The sequence below is a fragment of the Lagenorhynchus albirostris genome, chromosome X, assembly GCF_949774975.1.
Source record: "Lagenorhynchus albirostris chromosome X, mLagAlb1.1, whole genome shotgun sequence".
Classification (NCBI taxonomy): Eukaryota; Metazoa; Chordata; class Mammalia; order Artiodactyla; family Delphinidae; genus Lagenorhynchus; species Lagenorhynchus albirostris.
In genome coordinates this window covers 115,519,218-115,538,758 of record NC_083116.1, presented here as the reverse complement: position 1 = coordinate 115,538,758, position 19,541 = coordinate 115,519,218, and the positions used below count along the sequence as shown (strand labels likewise).

The 19,541-nt window shown below is 43.3% G+C and overlaps 1 protein-coding gene across 3 annotated transcripts in view; it reads right to left on the bottom strand.

The window, feature by feature from the left end:
* Positions 1–19,541, bottom strand: part of MAP7D2 (MAP7 domain containing 2) — a 118,259-nt gene that overhangs the window by 28,182 nt on the left and 70,536 nt on the right. For 2 of the 3 annotated variants that reach the window (XM_060136863.1, XM_060136865.1), the window contains 6 exons: positions 19,108–19,219; positions 18,155–18,253; positions 15,944–16,054; positions 13,959–14,081; positions 8,586–8,716; positions 6,846–6,973 (listed from right to left, as the gene is read on the bottom strand). In XM_060136863.1, the coding sequence (XP_059992846.1) occupies positions 6,846–6,973; positions 8,586–8,716; positions 13,959–14,081; positions 15,944–16,054; positions 18,155–18,253; positions 19,108–19,219 (704 nt within the window). The remainder of the gene's footprint in view (positions 1–6,845; positions 6,974–8,585; positions 8,717–13,958; positions 14,082–15,943; positions 16,055–18,154; positions 18,254–19,107; positions 19,220–19,541) is intronic. The other variant, XM_060136864.1, reaches the window with a different exon arrangement.

Below are 19,541 nucleotides of genomic sequence, written 5' to 3'. Positions count from 1 at the left end.
ATTCGTTTGGGGATTCTCTGGAGCACCTGGCACAGTGACTTGCATTCATTCATTCCATGAATACTTATAAAACTTCTACTAGGTGCCCATTACTGTTCTAGATAGAGTAGAAATTTTAAATATTTCTCTAAATTGAACTGCATTTTTAAAAGTCTGGGATTGTGTTTGAGTATCTTTGGTCAGAGAGAGCTTTTTAAAACTCGGATGATATGTCCTTAAAAATATAAAATAGTTCTTGAATCACAACCTTCAAGATTTTCAACTTCAAAGAAATAGCACAGAGCACACTGCAAGCTTGCTTCCAAAAACTGAATTGTCATCTCTATAGAAGGCAACAACCCTCTTGGTTCACAAAGATGAAATTTACAATGATGATGCAAGGACCATGAGTCAAGACCCAGGAAAGAGGGTAGAATCTGGGAAAAAAACAGGACAAATAGGCTTTTCTCTCTGCTAATGTCAACGTCCCAAACTGACAGGAGAGTACTGACATGCAAATGGAAGGCTCAGAAATAAGACAAAGACAAACAGAGACCTCACAGCTCACCTAATGGATTTGGAGTTTGCGAGAAAGCAATACAATAACCAAAGACAGGCAATACAGGCACAGAAAGAATGCAATGGACTTAAGAAAAAAAAAAACCCAAGATGCTATTAATTCAGTAATGCGCTACAGAAAGATTTTCTTTATGGAAAGCACATACATCGATAACCAGTAGTAGTAGTTTATAAAAACCATAGCAATCTCTGAGCAAAACCGTATTAGCGAAAAGGTCTCTGTTAGGAAGCAAAAAATCAGATATAAGTGCTTCTCTCATCTCGAAACATTTTTTAAAAATTCCCAAGTGTTAGAGGGCAGACAGCAGAAGCAAGAAGAACTACAATCCTGCAGCCTGTGGAACAAAAACCACATTCACAGAAAGACAGACAAGATGAAAAGGCAGAGGGCTATGTACCAGATGAAGGAACAAGATAAAACCCCAGGAAAACAACTAAATGAAGTGGAGATAGGCAACCTTCCAGAAAAAGAATTCAGAATAATGATAGTGAAGATGATCCAGGACCTCGGAAAAAGAATGGAGGCAAAGATCGAGAAGATGCAAGAAATGTTTAACAAAGACCTAGAAGAATTAAAGAACAAACAAACAAAGATGAACAATACAATAACTGAAATGAAAACTACACTAGAAGGAAGCAATAGCAGAATAACTGAGGCAGAAGAACGGATAAGTGACCTGGAAGACAGAATGGTGGAATTCACTGCTGCAGAACAGAATAAAGAAAAAAGAATGAAAAGAAATGAAGACCTCTGGGACAACATTTAACGCAACAACATTCGCATTATAGGGGTCCCAGAAGGAGAAGAGAGAGAGAAAGGACCCGAGAAAATATTTGAAGAGATTATAGTCGAAAACTTCCCTAACATGGGAAAGGAAATAGCCACCCAAGTCCAGGAGGCGCAGAGAGTCCCACACAGGATAAACCCAAGGAGAAACACGCCAAGACACATAGTAATCAAACTGACAAAAATCAAAGACAAAGAAAAATTATTGAAAGCAGCAAGGGAAAAACGACAAGTAACATACAAGGGAACTCCCATAAGGTTAACAGCTGATTTCTCAGCAGAAACTCTACAATCCAGAAGGGAGTGGCATGATATACTTAAAGTGATGAAAGGTAAGAACCTACAACCAAGATTACTCTGCCCGGTGAGGATCTCATTCAGAATCAATGGAGAAATCAAAAGCTTTACAGGCAAGCAAGAGCTAAGAGAATTCAGCACCACCAAACCAGCTTTACAACAAATGCTAAAGGAACTTCTCTAAGTGGGAAACACAAGAGAAGAAAAGGACCTACAAAACAAACCTGAAACAATTAAGAAAATGGTCATAGGAACATACATATCGATAATTACCTTAAACGTGAATGGATTAAATGCTCCAACCAAAAGACACAGGCTTGCTGAATGGATACAAAAACAAGACCCATCTATATGCTGTCTACAAGAGACCCACTTCAGACCTAGGGACACATACAGACTGAAAGTGAGGGGATGGAAAAAGATATTCCATGCAAATGGAAATCAGAAGAAAGCTGGAGTAGCAATACTCATATCACATAAAATAGACTTTAAAATAAAGAATGTTACAAGAGACAACGAAGGACACTACATAATGACCAAGGGATCAATCCAAGAAGATATAACAATTATAAATATATATGTACCAACATAGGAGCACCTCAATACATAAGGCAACTGCTAACAGCTATAAAACAGGAAATCGACAGTAACACAGTAATAGTGGGGAACTTTTAACACCTCACTTACACCAAGAGACAGATCATCCAGACAGAAAATTAATAAGGAAACACAAGCTTTAAATGACACAATAGACCAGATAAATTTCATTGTTATTTGTAGGACATTCCATCCAAAAACAGAAGATTACATTTTCTTCTCAAGTGCGCACGGAATATTCTCCAGGATAGATCACATCTTGGGTCACAAGTCAAGCCTCAGTAAATTTAAGAAAATTGAAATCATATCAAGCATCTTTTCTGACCACAACGCTATGAGATTAGAAATCAATTACAGGGAAAAAAACGTAAAAAGCACAAACACATGGAGGCTAAACAATACGTTACTAAATAACCAAGAGATCACTGAAGAAATCAAACAGGAAATCAAAAAATACCTAGAGACAAATGTCAATGAAAACACGACGATCCAAAACCTATGGGATGCGGCAAAAGCAGTTCTAAGAGGGAAGTTTATAGCTATACAAGCCTACCTCAAGAAACAAGAAAAAATCTCAAATAAACAATCTAACCTTACACCTAAGGGAACTAGAGAAAGAAGAACAAACAAAACCCAAAGTTAGCAGAAGGAAAGAAATCATAACGATCAGAGCAGAAAAAAATGAAATAGAAACAAACAAAACAATAGCAAAAATCAATAAAACTAAAAGCTGGTTCTTTGAAAAGATAAACAAAATTGATAAACCATTAGCCTGACTCATCAAGAAAAAGACGGAGAGGGCTCAAATCAATAAAATTAGAAACAAAAACGGAGAAGTTACAGCAGACACCGCAGAAATACAAAGCATCCTAAGAGACTACTACAAGCAACTCTATGCCAATAAAATGGACAACCTGGAAGAAATGGACAAATTCTTAGAAAGGTATAACCTTCCAAGACTGAACCAGGAAGAAAAGGAAAATATGAACAGACCAATCACAAGTAATGAAATTGAAACTGTGATTAAAAATCTTCCAACAAACAAAAGCCCAGGACCAGATGGCTTCACAGGTGAATTCTATCAAACATTTAGAGAAGAGCTAACACCCATCCTTCTCAAACTCTTCCAAAAAATTTCAGAGGAAGGAACACTCCCAAACTCATTCTATGAGGCCACCGTCACCCTGATACCAAAACCAGACGAAGATACTACAAAAAAAGAAAATTACACACCAATATCACTGATGAATATAGATGCGAAAATCCTCAACAAAATACTAGCAAACAGGATCCAACAACACATTAAAAGGATCATACACCATGATCAAGTGGGATTTATCCCAGGGATGCAAGGATTCTTCAATATACGCAAATCAATGTGATACACCATATTAACAAATTGAAGGAGAAAAACCATATGATATCTCAATAGATGCAGAAAAAGCTTTTGACAAAATTCAACACCATTTATGATAAAAACTCTCCAGAAAGTGGGCATAGAGGGAACCTACTTCAACATAATAAAGGCCACATACGCCAAACCCACAGCAAACATAATTCTCAATGGTGAAAAACTGAAAGCATTTCCTCTAAGATCAGGAACAAGACAAGGATGTCCACTCTCACCACTATTATTCAACACAGTTTTGGAAGTCTTAGCCACGGCAATCAGAGAAGAAAAGGAAATAAAAGGAATACAAATTGGAAAAGAAGAAGTAAAACTGTCACTGTTTGCAGATGACATAATACTATATATAGAGAATCCTAAAGATGCCACCAAAAAACTACTAGAGCTAATCAGTGAATTTGGTAAAGTAGCAGAATACACAATTAATGCACAGAAATCTCTTGCATTCCTATAGACTAATGATGAAAAATCTGAAAGAGAAATTAAGGAAATGCTCCCATTTACCATTGCAACAAAAAGAAGAAAATACCTAGGAAAAAACCTACCTAGGGAGACAAAAGACCTGTAGGCAGAAAACTATAAGACACTGATGAAAGAAATTAAAGATGATACCAACAGATGGAGGGATATACCATGTTCTTGGATTGGAAGAATCAATATTGTGAAAATGACTATACTACCCAAAGCCATTTACAGATTCAATGCAATCCCTATCAAATTACCAGTGGCATTTTTTACGGAACTAGAACAAAAAAATCTTAAAATTTATACGGAGACACAAAAGACCCCGAATAGCCAAAGCAGTCTTGAGGGAAAAAAACGGAGCTGGAGGAATCAGACTCCCTGACTTCAGACTATACTACAAAGCTACAGTAATCAAGACAATATGGTACTGGCACAAAAACAGAAACAGAGATCAATGGAACAAGATAGAAAGCCCAGAGATAAACCCACGCACCTATGGTCAACTCATCTATGACAAAGGAGGCAAGGATACACAATGGAGAAAGGACAGTCTCTTCAATAAGTGGTGCTGGGAAAACTGGACAGCTACATGTAAAAGAATGAAATTAGAACACTCCTTAACACCATATACAAAAAAAAACTCAAAATGGATTAGAGACCTAAATGTAAGACCAGACACTATAAAACTCTTAGAGGAAAACATAAGAAGAACACTCTAACATAAATCACAGCAAGATCTTTTTTGATCCACCTCCTAGAGTAATGGAAATAAAAACAAAAATAAACAAATGGGACCTAATGAAACGTCAAAGCTTTTTGCACAGCCAAGGAAACCATAAACAAGATGACAAGACAACCTTCAGAATGGGAGAAAATATTTGCAAATGAATCAACGGACAAAGGATTAATCTCCAAAATATATAAACAGCTCACACAGCTCAATAACAAGAAAACAAACAACCCAATCCAAAAATGGGCAGAAGACCTAAATAGACATTTCTCCAAAGAAGACATACATATGGCCAAGAAGCACATGAAAGGCTGCTCAACATCACTAATTATTAGAGAAATGCAAATCAAAACTACAATGAGGTATCACCTCACACCAGTTAGAATGGGCATCATCAGGAAATCTACAAACAGCAAATGCTGGAGAGGGTGTGGAGAAAAGGGAACCCTCTTGCACTGTTGGTGGGAATGTAAATTGATACAGCCACTATGGAGAACAATATGAAGGTTCCTTAGGAAACTAAAAATAGAATTACCATATGATCCAGCAATCCCACTACTGGGCATATACCCAGAGAAAGGCATAATTCAGAAAGACACATGCACCCCAATGTTCATTGCAGCAGTATTTACAATAGCCAGGTAATGAAAGCAACCTAAATGCCCATTGACAGACGAATGGATAAAGAAGTTGTGGTACATATATACAATGGAATATTACTCAGCCATAAAAAGGAACGAAATTGGGTCATTTGTTGAGACGTGGATGGATCTAGAGACTGTCATACAGAGTGAAGTAAGTCAGAAAGAGAAAAACAAATATCGTATATTAATGCACATATGTGGAACCTAGAAAATGGTACAGATGAACCACTTTGCAAGGCAAAAATAGAGACACAGATGTAGAGAACAAATATATGGACACCAAGGGGGAAGGGGGGGCGGGGAGATGAATTGGCAGTTTGGGATTGAGATGTATACACTGATGTGTATAAAATTGATGACTAATAAGAACCTGCTGTATAAAAAAATAAATAAAATTCAAAAATTAAACAAAAGAAAAAGAAAGGTTAAAGAAAAGAAAAAAAATTCCCAAGTGTTCATTAAATCTGTGTATTATCCTATGTTCTCTGAACCAAACTGATGCACCAAACAAGTTTTATATGATTCTCTCTATATAAAGAGTTTCCTTTTTTCCAAATTAAAATCATATTTCTCTTTCTCTCTCAGTACTACTGAACATGTTTCCATTCTACTGCTGGAATGAGTTATTTACTGAGTCATTCTTGTCAGTTACTAGCAGTAAAATGTTTTAAAGACTTAAGTCAGTGGTCACACAGTGTAAATTCGTTTTCCAGTTACACAGTTTTTCACTGGCTTCATTAGGAAAACATACAGCTGATGGTGACTGAGAAGTTATTATTGTCTCTCTGTTAAAGAGACAAAATGAGAGAGGGGGGCTTCCCTGGTGGCGCAGTGGTTGAGAGTCTGCCTGCCGAGGCGGGTTCGTGCCCCGGTCCGGGAAGATCCCGCATGCCGTGCAGCGGCTGGGCCCATGAGCCATGGCCTCTGAGCCTGCGCGTCCGGAGCCTGTGCTCCGCAACAGGAGAGGCCACAGCAGTGAGAGGCCCGCATACTGAAAAAAAAAAAAAAAAAAAATGAGAGAGGGCCTGAGAGCGAGTGTGAAGCACAGGGGCTCCAGAGCCCAAGCGCAGTGCAGTCACTTCACTCCAGATGCAGCTGAAGGAGAAAGAAGGGGAATGCCAGAAAAGTAGAATGGGACTAACGGACCTGAAGAAAACACGCCGAATGGGTTCATCTTGGTAAATCAGAGTCCAGTATTTACCAGGCAGCAAAGCCCTCAAGAGCACAACATTTATCTAGAAGATACACAGCGCACCTCGGCGGGCTGGCCACACCTCGTGGGGGAGCTAGAGGCACACGGCACAGAGCTCCCCAAACTGCTTTAACCATCCGACTGTGGAGAAGGGGAAAGATGCTTACTTGGGTGTCACAGGAGAAGACGACCTCTTAGAAACGCCTGCTGGAAAATCGCATCTTCTCAGAGGGGACATGAGGCCCACGCTGGGAACGGAAGTTGTTGTTTTTGGCCCCCTCTTCATCTTCTCCGTCTGTAGGGGACACAGAATAGGACGCCCATGGCCCATGACTGCCATTACTTCTACAATTTCTAAAAATACCCCAGATAGAAGCAATGCACAGCTTTCTTTCAGAAGGAAACATACGGAGCTATACTGCTTCTCACAATGGGAATCTTTGCAGAGAAGCACCAGGGGGTCATCATATTTAGGTCATTCAGTTAAAAAAAAAAAACAAAAAACCCCTCAGCCTTAAAACATAAAGACCGCCTTCTCCTTGTTATCTTACAAAAAGCTAACAATGGAACCAGATTATGGTCCTGGACATATAGAAGCTGGAACGAGTACCAAGATATACAATCACTATTAAAACAAACAAAAAAAAGCTATAGGTGGGTGCAAGACAGGGAGCTGGGGACCCTAACAGTGTACGCAGTTTAACGGGGACTGCAACCCCTCCATCCCTCTATGTCTTCCCCATGGCCTGCCTCACATGGGCCTCTGTGACTGGCCCGTGGCAGGCAGTCTGCAACGGTGGTCCCCTTCTCTCCCTATTGTGATTTTCCGCAGCAAATCCTCACGCAGCCCCCATGCCTACATACATTAGCCCCTTCCACAGGAATCCACCCAGCAGTAAAACCCTAGGGTCTGAAACATTCACTTCTCCTGTGAGAACCTTGGGATCACACTGGATTAAAAAAATAAATATGGTGTTATAAAATAAATGCCCAATGGTAATGTGGTGTTCAAAATGAGTCCGGATGTCATTTGATGCTCCTTGCTTTAACAGGTGGAGCTCAGTTCCCTTCTCCTCAAGCGTGGGTTTGGTCTCTCTCTCTCTCTCTCTCTCTCTGATCTCTTGCTCTAGGGGAAGCCAGCTGCCATGTTATCTGGACACTCAAGCAGCTGTCTGGAGAGGTCCATGCAGTAAGGAACTGGGGCCTCCTGCCAACGGCCACGTGAGTGAGCTGTCCTGGAAGAGCCCCAGCCAAGCTTTCTGACGACTGCAGCCCTGGCTGCCATCCTGACCACACCCTCATGAGAGACCCTGAACCAGAAGCACCCAGCTAAGCCATCCTCAATTTCTGACCCAAAGAACCAGTGAGGTAATAAACATTGGCTTTAAGCTGCTAAGGTTTGGGGTAATTTGTTACATAGCAAGTGTAACTAACGGAAGTAGTATGGCATGTATAACTTCTAAACAAATCTACACAATCGGGGGCACCTGCTCAACATCTGCCTTACTGATAGTGTTACCATGACGACAAAAATGTTTAAAGCCCACTGCTGTGGATGAAGGTTGACCTAGAACTTCAGTTCTAGTTGCCTGTAGAGGCAAGACTGGCCCAGAATCAGACATCCTTAAAGAAGCAGAGAAAGGGCACTCGGAACATTCCTTCTGACGCCCGTCCTCTGGAGGACAGGCTATAACGAGGACAAGGGCTTTAGGAATCTGTTCCAAGGCACTAAGATTTAGGAGGGTGCAAAAAGTTAAATGATTTTCAAAGGTTGGGTGCAGTTTTAAACCAAATCTGCCCCTTGAGCAGTCCCTGGAGATAGATGGAAATAGACCCCAGGTCAAGTGCAGGGAGTAATCACACTGTCAGATAAACCAGTCCTGAGGGGCGAGTGGGTATAAACCTACCGGAGAGGCCTCCGCTCCTGCAGGGGCTCCTTTCCCAGCATCTCCTACGCCAGATGTAGAGGTCGTCTTCTTCTTCTCGGCATTTCGAGTGGGAGAAGACTTGTAGGAAGACTTAAGGGGGCCAGCAGGAGCTACACGAGGACAGGCATGGGATACTAGAGAGTTACAGTATAAAACCCAGAGACACAGGGAGCATAGACGGAAAAAGTAGGGGGAACAGAGGGTTGGGAAGAACACCACATTTCTGTTAAAATGTGACACGGGCAATCCACATTCTCAAAATACCACCACACTTTTTCTAGTGTACACAGAATAGACCGTATCTTAAAAGACCCCCATACGCAATGCTCAGGAGTCCAGTTCATTTCAGGAGTTCAAAATCTGGGCTTTGGAGCCAGATGGACCTAGCACCATCACCTAATAGCTGGATCACCTTGGGTAGGTGACTTAACCTCTCTAAATGTCAATTTCCTTGTACAGGAGACAGTTAACATAGCAGACCTGACTGCTGTCCTTGGAAGGGCATGTTCACAAGGTTGACCCTTGTAAGCATCTGGAAACTTGGATTTCAGGAGGGTTCTCACCATTAACCGATGAGTAGCTCACTGCGCCTAAGCTGTCTGTACAAATAACATGACTGATCTTGCTTTCTTGCTCTGAGTCTGGAGTGTGGTATGTGCCTGGCAGGGGGTGCCTACGTGACCAGCGCTGGGCGCTGAGTCTCTAACGAGCCTCCCTGGTTGGCAACATTTCACGCGTGTTGTCGCAGCTCGTTGCTGGGGGACTCAGGCACATCCTGTGTGACTCCACTGGGAGGGGACTCTTGGAAAGCTGCACCTGGTGTCCTCTGGACTCGCCCGTGCACCAATTCCCCGTGCTGATCGTGCTGTGCGGCCTTCCGCTGGAACATCTCAGCTACGAGCGCCACCACATGCTGAGTCCTCTGAATCCTCCTAGCGAATCACTGAACCCGGGGTGGTCTTGGGGACCCCGACACAATTGGCGTCAGAAGCAGGAATCCTGAGAAAGACCCTGATTCCCTGATGTTTGGTAAAAGGAAGGAGAAAGGGGTGGAGGATGACGACCCACTGATGCCTGCTGGCTACGGAGCCCCCACCAGAGGAAACCGCAGCCATCTGAAGATGACCCGTGGAACTCCAAGTGCTGGCTTGCTCCATCCTCCGGCTGCTTTTGGCCATGCTGGCTTAAGTGAGGGGAAGAGTGCAGCCCAGGTGATGCCTTTCGTTTTCACTTTCTCCTCCAAGTGGAAGTGGGACACAACCTCCTTGTTTTTTTACCACCAGTGGCTTGGCTGGAATTTAAATTCTGAGTAGTGGAACCAGAACAAGCCTCCATACCTGGTGATTTTTGCATAATGGAGCCTCTGGGAAAAGGGAGTTGTAAAGAGAGAGGCAATCTCCAGACAGAAACACACTTTTGAAGTTTTAAAAATCAACCCGGAACCACTGTAGATACAGAACACCCCTCCGTGGGGCCCTAACCTGAGAAAACATCACAGATGCTGGCTGGACCATCCGGGTCACAGACAAATGCACACAGGAAAGGGCTCGTTCTCTGATGGGGCCATCCGACACGGAACTGCTGGTGGGCTCTCGACTTCTGATGTGGAGCCTGACTGCATTTCTAACTTGTAATTCCTGCCAGAGCTGCAAGCTGGGAAAGGGCACTCAAGGGAGTGTAACCCCTCCGTCCACCTCGATGAGCAGGCTCGATCCACTCTGGGGGATGCACCACTGCTGACGAGACAAGACGTCTGGTGTTTGACTTTCCAGATTGGCTACGGTTTGTTAACAACGGACCGAGAGCCTGACTCTACTTCCCTTGCCCTTCTGCTACGCACACCTCAGAAAGGCAACTTGTTCAATGCACCTGTCCCTGAAAAGGGACTGATCTTTTCTAGGCTGCTCACCGGATAAATGAAGAGGATGGAAGAGACGGGGGGTGATGCAAACCTAGTTTGAAATTTTTTGAAAGTTCAGGATTTTGTCCCAGTTTCTGAGCATGATGTGTCATTCTGCTTAAGTTGGACACATTTTTTTAAAATAAAAATGCTCTTGTCCTTCTTGCATTCAACCCTTCCAGATGAAAGGTCCATGTTAGAGGAAGACTGAGAAAATGTAAAGTTGTGATTATGGAAAGGGGCATGCTGATAACAATGGAGAAAAACAAGAAAACCCAGCCCCACTGGAGTGGTGCAGGGGAGGGCCGGGGAGGGGCATTCACGATCTTTCTCTTCCAGAACTGTTTCTGGGAACTCTCCCCTCTTGCTGAAGGAAAACCACACTGCCTTTGCAAGCTGCTGCCAGCACTTCAGATTCACACAGATTGCAGGTGACAGTGTGACCTGAGACGGCAGGGGCAGGCCAGCTCCTGCGCAGTCCCCGCTCAACACCTCCACACACAGTCCACGCTCGGCCGGAGATGAAGCCAGTGTCGCTTGCAGAACTGTTTAGAATGGACTGCATCAGGCAGTGCCTCTGAAAGCAAGGACTGAGAGCTGGGGGCCCTGTGAGCCTGGACTGCCTGCCCAATGCACATCCTGCGTGGGGTGCCCGAACATCATAAACTCTGTTTCCAGGGGACATGTGTGCTCTCGGGGACTGTACTTGTACCATCACGACACTGCCTCAGCCCTGGATGGCTTTGGGCCAGCTTCATCTTACTGCCCAGCGCTGGCTGGGCCTGAATTGATGCCTCAGGCCAGGTAGAAGAGGTTCATATGGAAACTTACAGAGGAAGCCAGCTGGCTTTCTAAGACAGACCTTGATGGTGACTGGTCTGTGTCTTAACTGTCTAAGTCCAGCACCCCTACATGGCATAAGTGAGATCCACACGGTAGGTTGGCCTCAGCCTGCTATACGAGCTCCTATTGATAATAATTCTGCTGTAAAGACACCGTGGCCAAGGACCAAGGGGGTGAACTGTGCAGAGAATAACAGAAAAAACACAGCAGGCCTAACTGCTTTCCCTGGAAAGGCCTGCTTACCACGCTGGCCCCGGCATCGGGGAACTTGGATTTGGGCAGAGTTCCCACCGTTAACTGGTAAGAGTGGCTCACTGTGCCTAAGCTGTTTGTACAAACAACATGACTTACGCTGAACACCTGCTTTCCTTCTGAGTTTGGAATTTGGGTACGTACCTGGCAGGGGGTGCGCACGTGACCAGCCCCCACTACAAACTCTGGGCACTGTGTCTCTAATGGGCTTCTGTGGTTGGCAACACTTCATACATGTGCTAATTCATTGCTGGGGGAACGTGTCCTGTGTGACTCCACTGGGAGAGGACGCCGGGAGCCTGTGCCCGGTCTTCCCTGGACTTTGTTCCATGTACCCTTTCCCTTCGCTGATTTTGCTCTGCAGCTTTTTGCTGTAATAAATCATAGCTCTGAGCTCTCCTGGAGAATCATCGAGCCTGGGAGAGCTCCTCCTGCCACATTTCTCATTCTCAAAATGGGGGTACTTCCTACTTGCCAGGAATTTTGTGTTTATTTGTTTGAGATAGAATTCATACACCATAAAGGTGTATAATTTAGTGGTTTTTAGCATATTTACAAGGTTGTGCAACCATAACTACAGTCTAATTCCAGAACATTTTCAACACCCCCAAAAGAAACCCTGTTCCCATTAAGCACTCACTCCTCTTCCCCCTCCCCTAGTGCCTAGTAACCACTTATTTACTGTCTCTCTGGATTTGTCTATTCCAGACATTTCATAAAAATGGAATCATAAAACTTGTGGCATTTTCTGCCTGGCTTCTTTCACTGAACGTAATGTTTTCAAGGTTCATCATGTAGCATGTATCAGTAATTCATTCCTTTTTATAGCTGAATAATATTCCCCTTATGGATAAACACATTTTGTTTATCCATTCATCTGTTGTTGGATATCTGGGCTGTTTCCACATTGTGGCTAATCTGAATAATGCTGCTGAGAATACTTGTATACTTCATTGTGTATGTTTTCAATTTCCTTGACTCTATACCAAAGAGCAGAATTGCTGGTTCATGTGGTAACTCTAACATTTTGAAAAACTTGTCAGACTGTTTTCCAAGGCAGCTGCACATTTTACGTTCCCACCAGCAGTGTATAAAGGTTACAATTTCTCCCACATCCTCGCCAATACATATTACAGTTGACTCTTGAACAACACAGGTTTGAACCGCACGGGTCCACTTACACGCAGATTTTATTCAATAGTGAATACTACGGTACTATTTGTGGCTGGTTGAATCTGCGGATAGGGAACCAAGTATACAGAGGGCTGATTATAAAGTTAAATGCAGATTTTTGACTGAGGCGGGCTGGTACCCCCAACCCCTAAATTGTTCAAGAGTCAACTGTATTATCCTTTTTTTCTTTGAATTTTAGCCATCCTAGTAGTGGGAAGTAGTATCTCATTATGGTTTTGATTTGCGTTTCTCTAATGACTAAGGATGTTCAGCATCTTGTCATGCGCTTATTGGCCATATACATTGTATATATTCTCTGCAGAAACAGCACAACTACTTGGAAACAGATATAACTAGGTAGAGGACAATATGTCATCTATATGTTATCTCACTGAATACACTGTATCTTGGGAACTGACACGGAGACCAGACATGCCCTAATGTGGACACGGCATTACTCCCTTGCAAAAACTCACAGGGAAAACTAGTGCCCATTAATTTTTTTTTTTTTTTTGGTCCCCATTAAACTTGCCCTGATGGTTTGATCTGCTTTGGTCAAGGAAGGGTTTTGACGGTGTGGCCCACTGTTTCTTGGACTTCAGTGTGTAGGTCTGGCGGGGCCTGAGAGTCCACCCTCCTACAAGCTCCCAGGTACTACCAATGCTGTTGGTCCATGGACCACCCCTTGAGTAGTGAGGCTCTAGATACCTGTTCTGTGTCCATCATTGTGCTATCTCATTTAATCCTCATGACAATTTAAAATAAGTCCACTTTAGAGATGAGGAAACTGAGGCTTAGAGAGGTTAATTAACTCACCCAAAGTGGTAAGAGCTAGTAAGTGGTAGAGCTGGTTATGGGACTTCTGAGATTGCAGTTTATAGGCTATTTTACCAAACCGTCCTTTTAAAAAAGTCTACTAACCGCCATAGCTCATGAGATGGATTTTTTCCCCCTAATCCACATGCCCTCACTCATAAAATAATTTACTCACCTCCGTGACACTTGAGAGAAAAGAAATATAGCAACAATAAAACAGTGGTGGGTAGGAAACGTTATTAACCACAGAAGACATTTCAGGAAGCCAACAAATGTGAAGCAAGATACAAAAGTTCAGGAATAACTCAAAGGCCAACCAATACCATTTGGGGCATTTTCCTCAGTGTCACCAGCTTGGCCTCTTTTACCTGAGTGACTGGCCTGCTCAGAGAGCATGAGTGCACTTCTGCTTCTGGCTAAAGAAGCCTGTGTGGGTGTCAACAGTCGCATAACAAGAAAGGTTTCCATGGGACTAAGGTGCGTGCGATGAGCTGAGGGACGGAATCAAATGAAAATTTTAAAAAGCGAAATTAAAACAAAACAAAATAAAATGCCTAAAACAACACAGTGCATGATGCAAATCAACTTTTGGGTGGCAGAACGAATGTGGAAAGAAAAAAATATTGTAGCAAAGGATGGCTTTGGAGCTTGTCATAGTAAAAGAAAACAGACGCTGTGTCATTTAGAGCTTGGGAGAGTGTGTTACTTCTCTTGGGGTGCCAGAATTCATTCAACATGCTGTTACAGAATTAGCGCATCACCTGTATCACCCGAAGAGAATTAGCCCGTATTCCAAGATGTCATATGGACTCAAGAAACCATTTACTCACCAAGTAGATCTAACATTGGAAAAAAAGATTACTCCTACAAAACACTTGTTTTAGGCCCTCTGTTAGGAAATATTTCATAACACACTGATTTTGTTAATGTAGAGATATGCATCCTTTCATACTTTTCCCAAGCAAGTAAGGGCAAAAATTAAATCAGAAACATTAAAAAAAATAGCCAACTAATTATCTGCTTTATGGAAGTAGCAGTATCCATAATCTAAAATTCAGTGACTGAAATGTTATTTTGATGGTTTCAGAACATATTATATGATAATGGATTAACTTTTCAGTGACTTCGTCTTCTTTGCGTATCCACTAGCCAGTAAATGGCTTGGGAATTTCAAATTTTCAACTACTAATCCGCAAGCAGATAATTCAGTTGCCAACAATATATAATAACATGCTGATTATCTTTACACATTAATCAATGCAAATATGAATTTAACATCAACTTGTAACCATATGAATTAATGAAAACCTATGGGATATACTCACAGATGGAACAGCTATACAGAATTAAAAGCATGCAGATGTTTTCTCATTCAGCTCCTAGTTAATTCAAGGTTTCCAGCGCTTACCCATGAACTGCATCAGCGAGCTTCAACACTGACACTTATGGGGTCTCTGACACACATGACAGACCTCTGTGCTGGAGGTGCAAGGTCAAAGCCAGTGGCAAAAGACCAGGAACGCACACTGGCCTCTTCAGAGTCACAAACATCCTCCCGCTCACCCCCAGTGATGACTCGATGTGTTAAATACTCCACTGGCACCTGACACTTCTTCAGTGATGCTTTAAGATACGCATTTAATGCATGGAGAGCTTCCCTCCCTTCCTTAACCTACAAACTCTGAAAGGTAGCAATTCAGACTTTTAGTGCCTTCTCTGAGCCTCCATTAGAACACGGCTGGTTTTATATCTATTCAGTTTCTGGAACTGGCACCCGTCCTATACATACCATCTCTCACCTCAAAACAGAGCACCAGAAAAGGCCACCCATCCTTTTGCCCTTTTAAAGATTTCATATTAGTTCTGAACTTCTGTTTTCAAAAGAGAAACAGGCAGGCTTACAAACCACAGACAAGAGCAGAGCCCCATTTTTTTCACACATCTAAGTCTCCCACATACCTCTGCCTCATCAATCCCGCTGTTTCTGGCTAATCAACAATATCGCACCAATAACTGGGCAGTTACTTTTTTAACAGTCACATCTGCCCACTGGTCAATTAACCCCAGGCCAGGATAACGTCTACATGCACTGTGGAAAATGGAAATCTCTTTCAGACTGGGAGCATAGCATGAACTCCTGTCCCTATTCAACAATGACCTGGTTGTGAAGAGCGCGTTGCCACTTTCCAAAGTCCCATTAGTGAGGCCCTGGGGCTCCCACACACAGATCGCAAGGCTAGGAGAATGGGGCTATTTGCAGAAGGCTCAAGAGGGGCTCTCCCAAAGACCGACGTTAACACGCTCACACTAGAAAGAAGAAAACTGGAGAGACCAGGTCTACACGTTCACTTGCCTCGGTCTGGGGAATAGGACATTGTCGCGGTGGATGAAGACAGGCGCTTACTCATGGGAGGCTCCGTCTGCTTTGGCAAATTCATGGTTGATGTTGAAAGTTTGTCACATGCTGCAGAGAAATGCATTAAAGACATTGGTATTCACACCACTCTAGACTAAGAAACACATTTCCCAAAGTGTTCTTCCTGTCCTCATCCACACGCCTCCAAAACCACTGTGGCACAGCACACTGCTTCCAGCTCCCTGCCCTCCACTTGGCACGTCTGGGAACGCCCGGGCCACAGCAGCCATCCATCTGAAGCAAGTTCTTCTCTTCTATTGCTCAACTTTGTGTTTCTCTTTGATTCCAAATGTTCAACCTCACTCAGCTGTTCAACTAAAGCCATGCTAATCCCACCAGCCAACCCTTTCCTTGTGTCCAGGGACTTTTAAGTCAATTCAGACCACACAAGAGCAAAACCAACCTGGACCCAGAGACAAAGCACCACTGCAAAATGTTCTACGATCTGACTGAGACTGGGGGAGCTGAAACCGGACTTTTTCTGAGGTTATCTAGAGCTCAGGTTGCAGAGAGAAGTAATTTGTAAAGCAAGGAGCTGTATTTAAAGCAGAACAATCTTTAGCAGTTGGTTTCTTGCTTTTATCAAGAGATGGGGTCACAATGGCCCTTTCTCAAAGGCTATGACTGTTCATGGTTAGGATTTTAAAATGTGGTCCTGGGTTTGGTACTCTTAATTTCCCACCGTTATCTCAGACGGGCTTCTAAATGAAACGACTGCAGCAACCCGAGAGGTGCTGACAGTGCCAGCCAAGCCACAACCGAGCTTGAGGCAAAAGGAAAGATGTGTTGCCCCAGCTCTAAAGGCAGCAAACTCATCAACAATATTTTCAAAATCTACTCTTCTACTCACCTTGTTTTCAAATGAGAGAAGTGTCATGTTTGACAATTTCTCCTGACCAAGTGATGACCCTAAATAACTTTTAAATAACTTAGACTGAAGTAAAATTATCATACAGTCTGTTTGGGTATAAATAAAATATTTAAACTTAAAATGGTATGAGTTTTCATACACCTACTTTTCAATGTTTCAGTTTGAGTATTTTAATGTTCTGGGAAAAATAACCATTAGAAATTACATAAAACCATGTCTCTAGGGGTACACATTTCCCCCTTTGCCTCAGGCTCCGATATGGCTCAGCATGGTACTGGTTTTTGCAAATGCAATATTTTGTTCATCACAGATTGTTCTTCATTAATTTTGATTAAAACATGCTTTTATCTTGATTACTGAGATTTCTGCCACTCCCTTAAACTAAGTGCTCCAGTCGAGTACCACACTCACCTCACCCTGTCCCAGGGCCCTGGGTACGATTCCCAAGGTGTCATTATCAACTCTACCTGCCCCTCTCTGTTGGGGGAAGGCCAGTGCCCATATGACAGTGAACGCGGCCCAGGCGGCAAAGTCTCTGCTACTCAGCAACACCAATAAAAATTATTCTTTGTCAAAGAAATGCTGGAGACCAAGGATATTTATTCCTAATGCTATAATTTGACCCTCTGGGTGGCTGGGAAGTATTGTATCCCTTTTACATCTTGTTTTTTCTTTACCAGTCAAAGATGGGTTGAATTTCTAAAGTCACTATTAAATAGGAAGAAGGTTTTGCTAGTTCTATTCTTGACCTAGACCCTAAGAATTTCCCAGGCCTGTATACGAAACAGAGAGCCTATTAGAGAGAGGAAATCAAGAACAAAGCCAATTTATCTCCTTGTTTGGATTCACAGTGTTAGTACTGGTAAACTCAAACACCTCTCCAGGAATCCATCACATTAATACCCAGAACTCCGTGTAATTATAGGTTCTGGTAACCAGAAGTGATTGAAATACCCTACTACTTAATGCCTAAAAACCAATGATACATGAGAGCGTTGAAGATCTAAATGCACAGAAGTCAAACACTGACAAGATTTTCAAGGCAGAAGTTAGTGAGCTAAAGATGAAATGTCTCCAGGGTACTAGGATGTAAGGCATGCACGCTCCACGATGACGAACAAAGAAATATGGGCATGTCATTCACTTTCTAGAAAAAAGTTCTAAGGGGTCAGACTAAGAAATCAATTGTAAAAGTGCTTGAGACAGACACAGTGATGGAGGAGGGTGACCGGGACAGTCATCACAAAATGCCATGGCACAGTGATGCTCGGATATACCGTTGGTGGACTCAGCAGCGGCGGCAGTGGTCCCTGGGTCCGGAGGGAGGGTGCTGGTTGCTAAACCTAGAGGAGGGGGTGGGGTATTTCCTGATTCACCTACACAGCAAAAAAAAAAAAATCAGAGCAAAGACAGGTAAAAGAAAAAAGTCCCAATTTCTGGTTGATTCTAGTTTCTATTAGGAAATTAGAAAAAGTAACTGAGATGGGTTGTTGACGTCTCAAAAAAAAAAAGAAAAGAAAAGAAAAGTATATTCACTGACAAAAGGTTAAAAGCACAATACAGCAAAGTCAAGAAACTGTACCACTCATGCAAACCCATTTGCTCTCAGAAAGAGCTGGTATACAGCTCCTGCATAACAGAATGGCAGACACAGAAAAGACACTAAAAAGAGGGCAAAACCACCCAGGGACTAGTAACAATCCATACATTAAACATTTGAAAATTTAAAGATGAGTGTGAACTGGATAATGAAATAAATCAGTCACCTTAAAACAAAACTGAAAGAGCAACAAAAATAAATAATGTGGAGGGAAGAACCCCAGCTCCTTTTAGGGGGGTTACTGCTGCTCAGCCTTTCCCCGTCATGCTGCAGCCATGACTGAGCCTACTGTCATTGACCTTCCCTGAAATTAGGTTACCTCTGGGCTTGCTAGGTGGATCCGGTTAACCAGGCTCTACATTCATTTTCTTTGTTTTTCTTTTGTTTTACCTCAAAGCCCAGTTACTGTATCAACTGCTGTTTGTGAGCAAGAAGAATGAACAGATCCCCTTCGCAAGAAATGCATACACAGGAAGCTTGGCAGCTTTAAACATCACATCCGAAAAAGGTACCTGCAGATGGCTACAAAGCATCCCCCAGATCCTGCGGGTGCCAGTCTGCCCGTGATCTCCCTCCTGCCCCAAGATCTCCCCACCGGGCCCTGCGATGCAGGGACAGCCCTTCACTCACCATCGCGTCCTCCGGGCCCTGCGGCCAGTGATGCTCCCCACGAGCACTTCTTCTTCAGCTCCAGCTGCTGTGTGCGCTCCAGGGACCTGCGCATCATCGCCTCCAGCCGCTCCTGCCCGGTTCACGCAAGAGAGAGCAAGATTAACCACCCAGCCCCGCGGCACTGCTGCACCTCCGCGCGGGGTGGGGGTGGGGAGGTGAGTCACCAGACGGGTCTCTCTGCTCAGCATCCAAAACCCAGGCACTTGTGCTCTCCCCACCACGCCAGCGCCTTCTTAGTGGGCGGAGAGTAAACAAGGCGGCTAGCGCTGGCTCCCAGCCCCAGCACCTCTTCCCTCTCAGGGGAGAGGCTGCTGCCGCAGCCAGGCCTTGATTTGTTTAAGAATAATGCCAGACAAGCATTAACTCCTTGAGGCCTGTCCCATCCAGTAGAA